At 38.3% G+C, this 17885-nt stretch overlaps 1 protein-coding gene across 1 annotated transcript in view; it reads right to left on the bottom strand.

Moving 5' to 3' along the window:
- Positions 1-58: 58 nt before the first annotated feature.
- The window catches only part of LOC107675285 (USP6 N-terminal-like protein), a 23444-nt gene continuing 5617 nt past the window's right edge, over positions 59-17885 (bottom strand). The window contains exons 2-14 of the mRNA XM_016469584.1: positions 16656-16729; positions 14454-14539; positions 14049-14088; positions 13796-13876; positions 12945-13052; positions 10005-10114; positions 7987-8035; positions 6227-6347; positions 6022-6116; positions 5868-5933; positions 5035-5134; positions 4422-4574; positions 59-2255 (exon numbers count right to left, since the gene is read on the bottom strand). Of these exons, the coding sequence (XP_016325070.1) occupies positions 934-2255; positions 4422-4574; positions 5035-5134; positions 5868-5933; positions 6022-6116; positions 6227-6347; positions 7987-8035; positions 10005-10114; positions 12945-13052; positions 13796-13876; positions 14049-14088; positions 14454-14539; positions 16656-16721 (2397 nt within the window). The 5' untranslated portion in view covers positions 16722-16729 and the 3' untranslated portion in view covers positions 59-933. The remainder of the gene's footprint in view (positions 2256-4421; positions 4575-5034; positions 5135-5867; positions 5934-6021; positions 6117-6226; positions 6348-7986; positions 8036-10004; positions 10115-12944; positions 13053-13795; positions 13877-14048; positions 14089-14453; positions 14540-16655; positions 16730-17885) is intronic.

The raw sequence follows: 17885 nt of genomic DNA, 5'->3' as shown, positions 1-17885 counted from the left end.
CAACAAACTGAACATCAAGACCATTTAACCTGAGAAGCATAATATAAATGCAATTAAATATAAGCTCTGAATACAAACAACAAAGTGCAAATCAAACCTGTTCTATTTACAATTACACAACAAAGCCATAAAATGACCTTGAATATACAGTTTCTTCATTTTAACATTCAGTGTGGTGGCTGTATTTCCCAGTATATAATTTTTGACCAAGCTGTGCTTCATCATCTTCCACAAGATGGCGAAAGAGGGCAGTACACAGCACTAAGGTTTACAGTTGAAGGAATTTCCTTTTTGAGCAAATCAGAGATCACTGAAAAATGCCCTTTTAATGTAATCAGGGAACTTATGTCAGTGTGGTAAGATCCTTGTTTACATTTCCACAACATCTTCATATTTAATGTGCATCGTTAGATGCATTTTCATAATATAACCAAAGTTTAAAAAGAAAACACAATTGCACCAAGATATAAAACCAACCAATAAAACATAAGACAAAGAAATAACAACTGATCTAATTGCGGGGGACATAATATCTCCCAGAAAACAACAGACACAAACAAAATAATGGTGAATGTCACGTATTCTGTGGTGACCAGTGGAAATATCAGTAACTCAAATACTAAACAGATTAAAGATATAATTTCAAACCACATGACGATTCCCTGGAAGACTGGTTGCTCAACTAGCTAAATGGTTATTCTGATAACTGCTACAACTATAATGCTTCACCTAAGAAAAGGAGATTCCATTACATCAAATTTGCATGACACACTGATAAAACACATTCTAGCATTCTGTTTAGATCGGTCATATATAACACACATTGCAACACCTAAAAGATTGAAATAAGTTCACTTGATATCATCGAAGCACAAAAGTCCAAACGATGGAAACATGCCTTCAGTTCACACTACTTAAGTGTGACTCCAGCAACTAATGACTTGAAACATGCATTCGACAGAAGTCTGAATCAGAGTGTACAGGAGAGAGCATTGTGGGTTGTGATTTTTTGGGCGGTAGTCTTGGGAGCTGTGACTGACTCCCATCTTGATCAGTCTGGTTTGGAACCACCTGATTGGGTCGTGATTTTTTGGGCGGTAGTCTTGGGAGCTGTGACTGACTCCCATCTTGATCAGTCTGGTTTGGAACCACCTGATTGGGTCGTGATTTTTTGGGCGGTAGTCTTGGGAGCTGTGACTGACTCCCATCTTGATCAGTCTGGTTTGGAACCACCTGATTGCACGGGACTGAAGATACAAGGTTGGGTTTATCTGCAAAGTCAATAGGTGGTTGGGGAAAAATGCAGTCTGGAGTCACCGAACTGTTTGCCTCCTCAATGCATGAAGGAGGTGGAGGGAGTGGCGAAGATTCAGGCGTGTAGAAGAACATAGATGGGGGCGGTAGAGGAAGAGACATGGCATCTTCTGAAGGAAGGGGAAGGGTGGTGTTCATGAGACTCAAATTTGAGTTTTGCGGCAATGTGGCCACCATCTCCAGCAGCCTCTCCACAGACAGATCCTCCTCTTCTGAGAGGTTGTCATAATGCGAGGTGTTGGAAGGTCTCCGGTCACCTGATGATGGTGGCACATACAGGTTGACCGGAAACTTGCTTAGCTGCCGATAGGATCTATACGAGGAAGGTGACGAAGATGGATCTTCTAAGATGAGATCCAAAGGTTGGGTAATTGGTGGTGGAGGTGGAGGAAGGCAAAATGGGACATCCTCTTCTAGAGGTGAAAGCTCGACCCCTTCTTTGGTACAGGGAAGAGGTGGAGGAGGTAGTTCTGGGAGATTGAAAGAGTGGATACTGGATGAATCTGTTATGGGTGGCTGGTACGGAGGAGGCCAATCTTCAGACACCGCTGATAGGGTTCTACTAACACATTCATTCTTCAACGAAAGTGTCTCTGCTGAAAACAGTGCAGATTCTGGGTGTAGTAGATGATCTGGTCTTTGTACAGGTGCACTGTCTTCATTCATCACCGTGGTCCCTGGTTCTTCAGGTGTAGCTTGTGACAGTAAAGAGTTGGAAGTTGAGTGGGTGTGCTTTGAAAGAGGGGAAGATGAGGTAATGGTAGGGATGTGTTTTTCGTTGCTCTGCTTGTGGGTGGTGGTGTCTTCTGTCTGAAGCTTGTTTGAGGTTTGATTGTTGTGTGCTGATGGTGGTAAGGGTACACACTCAGTCTTGATTACCGGAAGCAGTACTATTGGACGCTCCTCGCCCAGGGGTATCTTTGGGAACTCATCTCCCTTGGCTACAAGTCAAACCCAGAAAAAAAAGAGTTGTTATAATAGTCTAGAATTGCATACAACCACAGTACACTCTTTAGAAGAAAGTTTTTTTTCAAGGTTCAGCAAATAACCCTCTTTTAATCAAAGACCATTTTTATTGTTGAGTTGGCCATATGGGTCTTAATGTTACATTATAACAGGGGTCATCAACTCTGGACCTCAAGATCCACTTTCCTGCAGAGTTTAGCTCCAACCTGGATTAAACACACGTACCTGCAACTTTGTAGTAATCGAGAAAACCTTGATTAGCTTGTTCAGGTGTGTTTGATTAAGGTTGGAGCTAAACTCTGCAGTAAAGTGGATCTCGAGGTCCAGAGTTGAGGATCCCTGCATTATAGGTTAGTGAGAGCTTCCAGCTTCTTTGAATCACCTGTCCAAATGGGTTTCTAAACATCTATGGCATAATAAGTGCTTTGTGGAAGATTCTCTAACTGGAACCGTTATTTTTGAGTCTACACCAGGGATTCTCAACTCTGGCCCTCAAGGTTCATATTCCTGCAGAGTTTAGCTCCAAGAGTTTGCTCCTTGATCAAACTCACCTGCCAGTAACTTTCTAGAAATTGTCCTGAAGACTTAGATTAGCTTGTTCAGGTGTGTTTGATTAGGGTTGGAGCTAAACTCTGCAGGAAAGTGGACCACGGGTGCCAGAGTTGAGAACCCCTGGTCCACACTTTGCAGACTCCAAAGACATTCAGAATCTTGTGAACAAGGCTTCCTTAATTATTCTCTCTGGTATTTGCTCAATGTTCTCATTTACAAGAAAACACATTCTGTCTTTTACCTGGAGCAGGGAGGTCAAGCTTCATCCTGCGGAGTTCTGACATAGACGACTGTAGGTGCTCAATAACTGCATCATCGCTCATGCTGAAGGAAGAAGCAATACGCTCCTGCAGAAACTCCCTCAAGTCCTCCAGAGACATCTTCAGAAGATGCTCTGATGGAAAAAGAATGAGGCTTTAGACTTTATAAGCTTCTAATTAAACTAATCTACACTACCCAAACATGAAAATTAAAGAACTTCTGGCTGATAGAACATCTAGGCAGCTGATTTACCACTACAATCACAACTCGTTTTTGAGCGCTACTGCCCAGATTAAACATTGTTTTAACAGTTTACCAGAAACTCTCTTTTAAATTTTACATCATAGATAATTACTAACAAGTCAATTAATCCAGTACACTTAATCCAGTGAGTGTATCTTGAATAACCCTAAATGAAGTTTCTTGCTCAAGGGTGCAATGATGGTAGTGGAAGCAGTACTATTGGACGCTCCTCGCCCAGGGGTATCTTTGGGAACTCATCTCCCTTGGCTACAAGTCAAACCCAGAAAAAAAAGAGTTGTTATAATAGTCTAGAATTGCATACAACCACAGTACACTCTTTAGAAGAAAGTTTTTTTTCAAGGTTCAGCAAATAACCCTCTTTTAATCAAAGACCATTTTTATTGTTGAGTTGGCCATATGGGTCTTAATGTTACATTATAACAGGGGTCATCAACTCTGGACCTCAAGATCCACTTTCCTGCAGAGTTTAGCTCCAACCTGGATTAAACACACGTACCTGCAACTTTGTAGTAATCGAGAAAACCTTGATTAGCTTGTTCAGGTGTGTTTGATTAAGGTTGGAGCTAAACTCTGCAGTAAAGTGGATCTCGAGGTCCAGAGTTGAGGATCCCTGCATTATAGGTTAGTGAGAGCTTCCAGCTTCTTTGAATCACCTGTCCAAATGGGTTTCTAAACATCTATGGCATAATAAGTGCTTTGTGGAAGATTCTCTAACTGGAACCGTTATTTTTGAGTCTACACCAGGGATTCTCAACTCTGGCCCTCAAGGTTCATATTCCTGCAGAGTTTAGCTCCAAGAGTTTGCTCCTTGATCAAACTCACCTGCCAGTAACTTTCTAGAAATTGTCCTGAAGACTTAGATTAGCTTGTTCAGGTGTGTTTGATTAGGGTTGGAGCTAAACTCTGCAGGAAAGTGGACCACGGGTGCCAGAGTTGAGAACCCCTGGTCCACACTTTGCAGACTCCAAAGACATTCAGAATCTTGTGAACAAGGCTTCCTTAATTATTCTCTCTGGTATTTGCTCAATGTTCTCATTTACAAGAAAACACATTCTGTCTTTTACCTGGAGCAGGGAGGTCAAGCTTCATCCTGCGGAGTTCTGACATAGACGACTGTAGGTGCTCAATAACTGCATCATCGCTCATGCTGAAGGAAGAAGCAATACGCTCCTGCAGAAACTCCCTCAAGTCCTCCAGAGACATCTTCAGAAGATGCTCTGATGGAAAAAGAATGAGGCTTTAGACTTTATAAGCTTCTAATTAAACTAATCTACACTACCCAAACATGAAAATTAAAGAACTTCTGGCTGATAGAACATCTAGGCAGCTGATTTACCACTACAATCACAACTCGTTTTTGAGCGCTACTGCCCAGATTAAACATTGTTTTAACAGTTTACCAGAAACTCTCTTTTAAATTTTACATCATAGATAATTACTAACAAGTCAATTAATCCAGTACACTTAATCCAGTGAGTGTATCTTGAATAACCCTAAATGAAGTTTCTTGCTCAAGGGTGCAATGATGGTAGTTTATAAATCACCGTATGTGGCATCTGCACCTACAAACTTTCGGGAACCCGATCTTTAACCACTGTACGGTTCTATGCTGTACATACTGGACATGGTGACAGCTCATGTGGGTCTTCAGAGATCCAAAGTGGGATTCTTACTTACTTTTGTGCAATTTGAGGAGCGTATAGGCCATGGCGGTTAGAACTTTTTCTCCTTCTAATATGTAGATGTCCCAAAGGCGCAGGGTGAGTGTAAGGGGTGTCTATATAGTAAAAACACAACAGACTCAAGTCATCAACCAGCTAAGCAGAGCTCCAATATGAATAAAACATTGACACAGGATTCTCTAAAGGGTTCAGCCCAACCATATGAAACTTTTAGCAGATGATGTTTCCAGTCTTTTTCACACAAAAACTCGCTGTATACAAATTACGTAATTCTCACTGAGTATTCAGCACAGAGTTGCAAAATTTGGACTCTATTTGGATTCGGCTGGTGAAAAATGATGTCCTGTCGAGGCAAGGCCACTGATAGGGTGGTAAACTAGACCTTCTGTCCGGGGCCTGGACTGGATCAAAGAGAGGTGGGTCCAGAAAGAGAGCACAATTTCACCATTTATCTACACCTAAAAGGTCCATATTTTAGAGTAGTAATAGGTGCCCTTACAGTACCACTATCAAACTTTTAGGGGTAAATAAGCTACAAAGATGTCTATTTAGGCTACTACCCAGTGACAAGCTGCTGAACCCCTAAAGGTAAATGTTTTGCCATTTTTTTTCTGAGTGTACTAGGATCCATCATAGAGATTTGTTAAGGTTGCATTGTGGCACTTTTGTCAGGGACTGGAAAACCAGTTTGGACACACCCGCCTCATATTCATACAAGACAACGTAACATGTTTTATATTTCATTGTGATGTACTGAAAGTATCAACTCCATAACGGAGACCTTTTACTAGTGATATGAAAACAGTGAAAATGAAAATGATGCCTCACCCTGTCAATAAAACACTGAAGGAACCATTTGGTTGTGTAGATACCAGTGGACATCTGTTCCTTATCCTGAGTTGAAGAAAACATTGGAAAAACTGAGAAAGTGTTTATATTTTGTTAAAGGCAAACAACCTGAGGTTAAAATAAGAAATCTCACCAAGTGTTTCCTGAGTTTGGGAAGGAGTTTGGACAGTATTTGGTCATGATGAACCTGAAAACGCTGGAGTTTGGGAAACCCCGGGATGAAGAATCCTTTAAGAATCCACAGAGGAAGACCCAGAGATGTATCACCAATTACAGAGTGTACTACAAAAACAAAGATATCTATTTATCTACACACAGAGTCAGAGAGACTTACTCACCATGCATGGCATGTTTCTGATTGGTCAGTAGCTGTGATAAGGCCCAGAATGCATCTTCCTCATTCATGTACATGAGCAGAATGGCAGCAATCTGACTCATGCCCTGACAGTAGCTCACTTCCTACACAAAACCACATAACCAGATAGACTGAGTACACATTGTCACTAACTTTACTCAACATTCAGACATAGATAGAGAATGGCCTAAGGATTAATAGTGCTGATTTCATCAATTACAAAACAATAACTTTAGTACTTTTCTTGTCAAGAAAAAGAATACAAGATGAAAGTGTAAAATTCAAAGTCCCCCGCTTCTCTCCATCTCTCACTCACTCAATCTCTCCTTCCCCCCTCCATCGCCCTCTTCTTGCCCAGTTGACCCACTTTCTACTAGACAACATCGGGAAGGAAAAGGAATATGGTACCATTTCCCGTCTCTTTGAGACCGACACGCTCCTCATTTTTTACAAACAATGAAATTTATGTGCATGTGTCCCAGCGGTTTTGTCAAACCATTATAAAAAAACATGTCTTCCATTTGTCTTGTCCAGCTTCTATATCATCTATGTTTAGGGTTAATTCCCAGTAGGTTTCCAATAAATAAATTAAATAGCGTATCATGCAATTAGCACTGGACAGACGGCCTCTGTTGTTGTCTAAAAGACCCTGGTCACCCATAACCAGTAGGCAACATCAGAGTCACTGTCTCTGGATTAGTCTGTCTCCAAACCAGATTCTGCACACACTAGGCGTACTGTTTCTAAACCTAGTGAGCTGCCTCGCCGTCTACTGCCGCTAACTTCTAAAGCAGCATATTAAGCCAATAATTGATGAGATATCATAAGTGATGATTTGCTATATAGGCAGCAACTCCACACACCATACAAATCTCCACAGTAAATTCGACTTGCAATTTTCAACAGTTTGATGTTAGCATGTTGCTAAGCTAACAATATGCAATAGTCTATTGCACGATACTGCAACAGGCAAAGATACAGCATAAACGAGTATTGGATAAAATACATGTTCAGACTATGATTCCATCCAGTTGAAGGATATCAAACTTGTTCTAAAACCAGTTCTAAAACATGCATTGTTTTTATTTGTTTCATAGCAATGAGGCGCATGTTTCTGTGTGAGTTTGCTGCATTCAGAAAGACTTGATGTTTGGTATTTTGTGAAAGATCTTCAGTCATTTAGTGTATAATGCCCAGATTTTCTCTGTAACCATTTACAAAGTCGCCAAATGTATATGATGCCTAGTGTTTTACAACCAAGTTTTAAAAGATATGTAACCCATTCTAGCTTTAAGTTTATTCCATTATTAACTTTAAGCACATACATTTACAAACAAAATGGATTATGGGCAATTTAACCCAAAAACCACACATGCACACACAGTCTATCATCTGGGTTTATCATACCTACTATTTTCAACATGCTACCATTTGGGACACAATTCTCCTAATCTTGCATTTTATACAGTACGGATGGTATTCACATTGGCATGTAGCCATGTCTTTATTCACTGATACAAATACAAGTTTTATTTTCGGGTTAGGGTCTATAGTCATTATATTTAGCTTAACGTAAGAACAATAGAAGTTGCCATTAGTGCAGTAATTGTGTGCGTGTCTGTGTTGACAGGGTGCGACACCAGACAGCCCTTCTTCCCCTCTGCTCTGGTTCATCCAGCACATGCTGTTCTGAGTTACATAACACATTTACACACAAACATTCAAACTCTGTCAGTCTCTTACCGTGTTGTAGACCGAATACGCTGCCAGCACATGGAACAGTGCTTGCTGTCTGTAAAGGACAAATAGCACGGGTCAAAAAAAACTGTTTCCAATATATTACATGATGGCTATAATTAGGATTTCAAACATCTAGTTTCAGTGTATGCAGTAACAAGGTCAATGACATGATGCTAATATTTCTGTGACTGGATCTAGTAATTTATTGAGAAATACATTAAAATCCACTTGAATCTTGAATGAGACTCTTCTATAAAAAGTTTGATTCAATTTATAAATTACATTGTTTTATATGTTTTGTAAGCGCATAATGCCAAAAATGTCAGATGGTATAATCATTGTAATACCATGGAAGCCTGTTTCTGCCAATGGTTAAAAAAACCGGCAATTCTGACTTTTTAATCTAACAAATCAGACTTTTCTCTTGCAATTGTATCTTTATATCTCACAATCTTCACAGTTGTAGGTTTATATCTTACATTTCTGAGTTTATATTATTCTCAAGAATTGAGAAAAAAAAAAAGATAATAATTGTGAGAAAAAAAGTTGCAATTACCCTTTTTTTCATTTCTATGGCAGAAACCAGCCTCCATATAACAGAAAAAAAAAAATCTTAAAAAAGACTAAATTCCTGGAAAAAAGTAATTTTCCAACTTTTAGATTTCATAAAAAATAGTGAAATAAATTATTAATATTTTAAAAAAATTATGTGAGTCTCATAAAAAGGGTCAGATTAATTTGATCTTTTCATGAGATGTCAAGGTATAACCCTAAGAAAACTTCACGGTATTCATGGTCAATGATGTTTATGCCAACAGATAATTAAAAAAAAATACTTTTCTACGAGTCATTAAATAAATATATTTTGGGTAAAAAAGCTGTCATTTTCTATTAAAATATGTTTTTCAAAAATATATGAACCCAACAAGAATTCAACGATTAAAATTTGTCAATTTTTCCCCATAATGGATCCATCTTTGTCAATAACCCAACTAAATTTTGTCCAAAAAGCACTGAGGGTCCAGCCCAAATCGAACAGCGGAAAGAAACCAGCTCACAGTAGCAGCAAGAGTCCATTCATGCATAAGCCATCACATCAGGAGATGCGCGTTAATAATTCATAACGTCTGCAGATTTGAGAAGATTTAGCAATGCACAGCAAGACCCTTCATAAGAGGCCAGAGGAAAGCAGAATTGTGACTAGCGTGTTGTAGAAACACATTTAGGAGCAATGCAAACAAACAACAGATGTGTTAAACAGCACTTCCGCCCCATATCCTCTTATTGGCCGTGCAGCGCTAATAAAAATGTAGAAGTCATTGCTCAGAGCTTCCATCCGCCAGATACCCCATGCAGAGAGGCTGGTGGTTGATCTATGTTGTGGGTGTGCCGCCCATGCAAACCACATGGCTGAAACCTCTTCATGCACTTTGGTCTACAAGCCTCTTTCAATTTGTTAAGTAAGTGGGATAACACTATTACATGTCACATTTACTGAAAGGTTATTGAGGGCCATCTGGTCAATATTTTGTTTTAAAAAATCATGATGCACTCATTTTCTGTCAAATTGGCAGTTTAAAAATGGAAAAAATAACCTAAATGTTTTTGACGTTTGTCCATTTTTAAGAGCATATACAATCCCAAGTGGGTCTTTATGATTGTCCTGTACAAAAGGAAATAATTTTTTTCATGACACTGTGGCAGATCTTTAGTTGTTATGGACAACATCAAAGTAGATATTTATTCTGGGCATAATGGTAACGAGTCACCGGTTGTGTCATTTCCTGTGAAGCTGCTCACAGTATCAGGAAGTTGAACAAAAACTCAGTCACAAAGAGGAAGTAGCTCTTGTTTTGGTTAAGTTTACAAGGTCTGAGCACTTCATTTCGGAAACATCTCAACTCGAAACTCTTTATATTCATTTGACTTAAAGTCTGTTTGCCAAACAGACCTCGAGTCAAATGAAGATAAAGAAAGGCTTTCTTGTGCATGTGTATGTATGAATTTGTGAAATATCTTACTTGACCCCAAAGCGTTCCATGAACATGATATGGTTTCTGAAGGTCCTGTTGACATCCAGATCAATCTGCTTAATTTCTGTCGAATACTTCTTGGCTTGTTCCTTCATTTTCTGCAACAACATTAAAACAAAAAAGGCTGGCAATGAACAAATTAGAATTTCAATGCAAAATTGTAGCATTAGCCGCACCAAACAGAATTGTAAAAATAACAAAATTTCCCAAACACTCCTCTATCTGCCATTGGTCAGAGAAACGGGTAGCCCAACCCCAAACTCTTGACACTGCTCAAACAAGTGGAGTAAATATAGCAATATACTCAAAGTAGGGATGCACCGAATGTTCGGCAACCGAAATTCGGCCGAAAATAGCAAAAAAAAAAAACTAATTCGGTATCTGGCCGAATAAGTGAAAAGACAGAATAATTTGTACTAAACAATGACGTGACGTGATCAAATAGAGGCGCGCACTAATGCAGCAAACATGTCGGCAGTGTGGAAGCATTTAAAACTGTCCGAGAAAGACGCAAAAATCATTACAAGTACTGACAGCGAGAGACTGTTAAGTACTGCATCGCATGTCTTTGATGAGAAGAGGAAGGGGGGTTGTTGCTGGTTACTGTATGATGATTGAAATCGCAAAATGGCCTTAATTAGTGAATAAACTGCAGAATGTTGTTTTCTAATACACGCATGGATTGCATGTATTAAAGCACTGCACGAGCTCACGGCGCCAAGGTTCAAAGTCCAAAGCGCGAAGAAAATCTGCGCTGAAAAAGTTTTACTCGTCAGTTGCTCAGTAACATTTTTATGAATTTTTACAAGGCATGTGTGTGACATTGCGATAGGCTATGCGAGACAAACATCTTCCCAAATCCGTATTGAGAATCATTTATAAATCTGCTGTTGTCAACAAAAAGAAGCGCTGAGGTCTTCCTGCGGGTTTCCGCCAAAATAAAAGCAGATAAAAAGCAAGAACTCCATCAACATTCATACGTTTTATTATTGTAATTTTACAGTTTTGTCAAATAAAATAAAAAAGACAATAATAATGATAATACTAATTACAACAACTACATTCACATAGTTGTTCAAATTGGGATCCGTAATATTTTCTAATGTTTTAAAAGATTCTCTTCTGCGCAGCAAGGCCGCATTTATTTGTACAGTAAAAAATACATGCCTGATTCAAAAAAATATTATTTTACTAACTTATTAATTTTAACTTAAATTGTGCTTTGTTGGTATAATGTCTGCTAGAATGTTAAAAAATGTTCAGTGTTAAGTAAATATTTTTAAATTGTTTTGTAATTGATTTTTTCTTTGAAAAGCAAGGCAAGACAGCAAAAAGCACATTTTGGCAATTTAATTTATGCGATGGTGAAAAAATTGGCAAAATACATGGGGGGAAAAACGTGAAAAACCATGTTTGGTATTTGGTATTCTGCCTTTTGCCTGCGTTTCATTTTGTTTGGTTTCGGCCTCGTTCAAGAATTTTTATTTTGGCGCATCCCTATCAGAAAGTCAAACTACAAATGGCTTACTAATGGTTATCTCCACATATTATTCATTTATTTTTGTTAACATTGTCACTATAAACTGTTGTACAGAAAGAGCTGCATTAACTTTCCACAGGAAAAAACAACAGTATATACAGTACATTTATAAATTATAATTTGGGATGAACTACCCTCCTAATTAAATCCACAGTGAAAGTTTTTAAAACAATGCATGTACAATAAGGCTGATTTTACTTTTATATATTTAGAAAATTAGCAGGTGACTGATTGTCACTGCAGTGCAGTACTTGAACTACAGTGCATCTAAACCAAACCATCAAACCTGCATCTAAATTTTCATTCCGGAACCTTGATAGCCACTGGTTTCCATTTAAGCGCTACACTTCTGCTATTTACATTCGTCAGAGCAGCAAACAAGTTATAAATATTACAGCGGCACCTAGATATATTTAGAAATTCAGATATAGATACACGCTCAGTTATAAACTCTTGAGAGCTAAAGATTCTGAAATGACTGAAAACAAAAATAAGTTCTGGTACCATGGTAACAGATGGTAAATACAAGATGGTAGTTCTTAAAACTACTGTTCAAAAGTTTGGAGTCCGTAAGATTTTTTTAAAAATGTTTTTAAAGTTTTTTTTTTTTGAGTCTCCTATACATTTATTGGATCAAAAATACAGTAAAAATAATAATAGTGTGAAATATTAACTTAACTGTTTTCTATTTTCATATATTGTAAAATGTAATTTATTCCTGTGATCAAAGCTGAATTTTCAGCATCATTACTCCAGTCTTCAGTTTCACATGATCCTTCAGAAATCATCCTAATATGCTGATTTACTACTCAAAAAAACATTTTTGATTATTATCAATGTTGTATTGTATTATCAATTATTATTCTTTGATGAATAGAAGTATCGTATGAAGTATGAAGAATAGAAAAAACAAATTAACATTATAAATGTCTTTACTCTCACTTTTAATCAATTTAATGTGTCCTTGCTGAATAAAAGTATTAATTAAGACCCCAAACCTTTGAACGGTAGTGTATAGCCTACCGTTTTTCAGTTAATCAGACTTTTGGTTTGCGATATAAAGACTGGTCAACTTATCGCAGCTTATTCTAGCAACTTTTATTGTATTTTTTATGTAATACCTTGGATCTTATGTAATAATTGTCAGACTACACAAAGCATGCAACGCAGAAAACCTTTGTTGTGAAATAAAACATTGTTGTGCCAAAAGGCCAGACTGGAGACAAAACACATCTGGCTAATATAAACCCAAACAATCACACAGGACAAACCAAAACCCAAACAAGCGAGTCATTGAATAAATGAACCTCAAACAGCCACTTTTTCATTCAAAAGACCTAATGAAGCCCAAACACATCTCACAAACATGATTCCTGCAAAGCTCCTACCTCGTACTTCCTGTAATTCGCCTCTTTCACCTTTTCCACATCCAGCAGCAGAGCCCAGGCCTGACCGCGCAGCTTCAAGGGAATCCCCTTGTATACCCGCTTCATCATCTGAAAAATGCACATGGGAAGAGGAAACAAACAGATGGCGAGATTTATTTTTGGGTCTCCAAGTTTCCGGATGTGTAGGCCTAAAAATCACTGTAACACACAGCAGCCTTGAGTGGCATATTATGGGAATACAATGGCAGCAACAGCAATATGATAAGAGACAACAATGTTGAGTTACGCAATGTTAACGAAACAAAAATGATACACAATTCTTAAAGGGGTCATATGATGCTGCTAAAAAGAACATTATTTCTGAAACGCGTCGATTTTTACAAAGCTCATCGGTCTAAAAAGCGAGGTGTGCTGTGATTGGCCAGCTATCCAGTGCGTTGTGATTGGCCGAATACCTCAAGTGTGTGACGGAAATGTTACGCCCCTCACCATACTGTTGATGCCGTGTCCCGTACGCCTTCTTTCTTTGCATGAACATTTGGGCGGCGTTATGCAAATCTTCCCACATAGTGAGGTAGATATGTGGGGGCGTGTTAGAACGAGCCGTTTTAGGTAGGCGTGGTTGACTCTTAACTTTTATAAAGAATATTTCTTTGGATTTGAGACTTTAGTCTTTGCAACTTTACAGATCTTCTTTATGCACCAAGAGCTTGTAACACTCCAAAGAGAAAGGAAAAATTGAAATCGCATCATATGACCCCTTTAATATAGTTCATTAGCCAAACTATTTTAAAATGGCTTCAAATGTGACTCATCCAGTTAAACCTGGAACGATCACATTTATAAGTTACCTTTTCACTGTTGCGGTACTTGTCCCACTTTTTCACCATCTTAACCCATTTTTCCTCTCTTTCAACCTCCTGGAGTTTGTACTAGAGAAACAGCACACTGAATTTTAGTCTTAAATCTAAAATATTCGTAAAACAAAGAGGACATTCAGCAAGAACACCATAATTCAAAGGGCTAATTTCTCTAAACTGAATTTTGCCATAAAAGATTTAACAGTAATTTCAGGTGCAAAGAAAGCTGATATCCTAAAGTCACCTTATCCTCCGCTGCGGTCGGTGTCGGCAGTTCCTCTTCACTGGGAAAAACAAATTACAAAGGGGAAATTATTGTTTAACCTGTACAAGTATTACATGAATCAGAAGTATAGTATATATATTTACATGAATCAGAAGTATAGTATATATATTTACATGAATCAGAAGCTTCATTCAAATAACATGAGATTTTACTGTGGATTTATGAAAAAAAATCCTGACAACACGTTCTAACGGTCACAGTCAACTGTTACCCAAAATACACATAAAAGCCATATTCTTCATAACATAGTTCGCACATATTCTCTGATGAAACAGTTGAGCGTTTAACATCTTCAAATGAAGACAGAGTTGTCATCGTCTCGCTAGACTGAGTATTAAAACTGCCAGGACAGGCGAGACTTACTGCAGGAAACCGAAGCGGTCCGTGACCTTGTAGATGCTGTAGTCGGCATCCTCCCAGGGGTTAATGTGCACACCCTCCTGCCTGCCCTGCAACCAGCCCAACAAACAAACTGAGAAACTGGAGCAAAGGCAAAAGACCCTCAAACCAAGAGATGACTGGAACTCTTAAAGGAATAGTTCCCCAAACTTTCTCCAGTCGAAAAAGTCATCTTGTATGAATTCGGAGAGAAATATGCACATATAAAGCACCATTTATAAGCAAAAACAGTCTAAATTACTTCTGATTACTGATTTGTTTTTTGGCCAGAAGTGATGGTTTAAAGTTAAAATGCCTTAATGATGGATTTGCTTCTTACAAATATGCAGCTTTTCACTTCACAAGATGTTAATTGATGGACTGGAGGCTGGATTACTTGTGGATCATTGTGATGTTTTTATCAGCTGTTTGGACTCTCATTCTGACGGCACCCATTCACTGCAGATGATCCATTGGTGAGCAAGTGATGTAATGCTAAATTGATCTAACTCTGTTACCATGAGCAATCATTGATGCTCTGAGGGTGAGTACATTTTTCAGCAAATTTTTATTTGGGGTTAACTAGCCTATTCCTTTTAAGAAAGAACATTTGAAAACACCCCACTTCTTGTATAGAACAATTCAGATCTCCAAAATAAAAAGAGTTGATACAAGAAATTTCTTGCTTTCTGCTAACAGATTATATTTCTGTCTATCCTGAACATCTTATCTGTCTAACCTCCACAGCCTTATCTAAAGGTATCTGAAGTACGCTGAGAACTTCCAAGTATGCAGACTGTAGTCAATATTTGAGTGTAGCAGCAATGTTAGCATGACATCCAGCTGTCATCCAGTTGTCCGTCAAAACACTTCCTCCTCAAAAGATTTTGGCTGTGTCTGAAAGCTAAAACTTGCTGGTTTTGCAAGCTGTATATGGAAGCATGAAGGTACAAAGGATTGTCCAATGTTCACATAACATCCTGTCTACTAAGATCTGGCCTTCTTCTGGGTAAGCTTTTGTGAATGCACTTATTGTCTCTTATTGCTTCAGAAAAGTCTAGTTAAGGTTACATGGTATATTCAAGTTTTCATAAATTGGCTTCTGCATGAACTAATATAATAAGCAACCTTCACTAGATTTTTCTGAGGCAATATGTTTGCATGATTTTTTTCAAGTAACGTTAACATATTGAAATGTACAGTGTGCAGCACAGATGTACCTTCAGTGTCCATGATATCCCACAACCCTGTGTGTGCAGTTTACACACAATAAAAATGGCATCTGATAAGAGCAATTAAGAGCAGAAGAAACTAATACAGAGGAACACACATTGTAGTCACAAGATATTTACATTTGAACTTGGTCTTATCTAAATCTCATTTGAATTAGTTTCAGATGAAGGCCATCTAAACCGGTTCCTGGAGGGCCACTGTCCTGCAGAGTTTCGCTCCAACCCTAATTAAACACACCTGAACTAGCTAATCAACTCAAGGTCCTCAGACTCACTAGAAACTTCCAGGTAAGTGTGTTGGAACTACACTCTGGATACTGGCCCTCCAGGAGCAAGACTGGACACCCCTGTTTTAGATCATTAGACGTTTTATGCATCTGAAGCCTGTCTGAAAAGTTTCCCTAGGTGGTACCTATAAATAAAACCAAGTCATGACTGCAAGGCAAACTCACCCACAATCTATCCAAAAAATTACCACAACATGAACCTTTACCTACCAATTATAATAACATTGGTATATCAGCATTTCAATAACTTCTCACATAAGTTTTGTGCAGCATTTCTAAGGAAAGCTGTTTCTTGCCAAGAACAGCAAACTGCAGTAACTTTTGGGTGGTGTAGTCTAGTGGTTAAATATCTGGGATAGTTGATCCATGAGCTATCACAATCATTCCCTTGAGCAATACACAATACACCCTAGGCTACTCCAAGCAGTGGCGTACCCCAAATCTTGGCATCTCCAAGAGGACTGCGTGTACTGCAAAAGCATCTGATCTAATTAATGACCACTTACTACTTTACTTGGGGTACTTTGTCAGTATGCATTGCTGTCCATGTCACTGAGGGTCATGGACAATCATTAACCAGTTTCCCCTTGTCTGGACATCGGCTGAACCGGTCAAAGATCAAAACTACAGAAAGTCAGAAGGTAGACAACTGAAAGGATGTAACTTGCCTTCTCATATTTTTTGATGATCTCAGCCCGTTCTTCAGATATTAGAGTATCAATGTCCTTCTTCATTTCAAAATCTGGAAAAGGAACAAAACAAACAGAAGACTTTGAGTAAATTGGCTCATCTAGGCACGTACAAACTTGTTCCTTAGAGGTCGCTGAATATGATGCTTTACTAATCCTCTACTGAGCCACCTTCAGGTCTGCTTGGCTAAAACACATGAAAATGATGAGGCATCTATATTCCATCAATATAACAAAATTCATCCAAGTTCTGCCTGAAGCTGACAGACACCCATGTGAGGTGGAGTTGCACATTCATCATGAGCCAAAAACAGACAAGTTGCTGTGATGTCAGCTAATTCTTCAGACAACATTCTTGTCAGGAAAAGTGCTGGAGAAAAAACTCACACAGTGCACAAGAACACCAGGACTTAAGTCACATGGGCAATCCATCAACTATTACACATCGCTGTGCAGGCCAACAATTCAGCCTTTACCTTTCCATGTAGATGAACCAATGTGGTCAGATTCATACACAAACCCAAGCTTTGATGGCAATTTGAGCAAGTACATTTTCGGGCACACTTTATTTTAAGGTCCAATTCTCCCTATTAACAAACTATTAATTACGACTTTTGCCTCAAACTCCTAATTTGCAGCTTATTACCGTATTGACCCGAATATAAGACGATGTTTTTTTCTTGGAAATACATCTGAAAAAATGCGGTCGTCTTATATTCAGGGTCTAGATTTTGACATGTCAATAATACACCCACAACAATAGGTGGCGCCAAATACGCATAAAACGAGTGTGCCATGAAATACGTAATGTAATGCGTGTTGTAAAGATCGCGAGTAAAAACAAAAGAAAAAGAAAACCTTACAGCTGCATGAGTCGTGACTGTCACGTTAGCCTGATGGGACCAAACTCCCTTTGTGATTTTAAAACTTAAGACAGTACCCAGATTTGAAGACTACAGTAAGATTTAACTTCTACTGTTAATAAGATTTTGGTAGGCTACTATTAGATGGATAGCCTAAATGTCCTAATTCAGATGGGCTACCTGTTTTTTTTTTTGTTTATGGTATATCAAAAAGTGTATATTTTTTAAATGTCATTGTTGGTACATTTTACCAGATTTTATCATACTTTCAAAACAAAAATTAAAATAGGAAAAATAATGCAATATGAAAATAATTGAAGACAAAATGTATTTTACTGAGAAAAAA

The sequence above is a fragment of the Sinocyclocheilus anshuiensis genome, unplaced genomic scaffold, assembly GCF_001515605.1.
Source record: "Sinocyclocheilus anshuiensis isolate Anshui unplaced genomic scaffold, SAMN03320099.WGS_v1.1 scaffold532, whole genome shotgun sequence".
Classification (NCBI taxonomy): domain Eukaryota; kingdom Metazoa; phylum Chordata; class Actinopteri; order Cypriniformes; family Cyprinidae; genus Sinocyclocheilus; species Sinocyclocheilus anshuiensis.
Note: the sequence above shows the minus strand (reverse complement) of the source record. Positions and strands in the feature narration are given on the sequence as shown.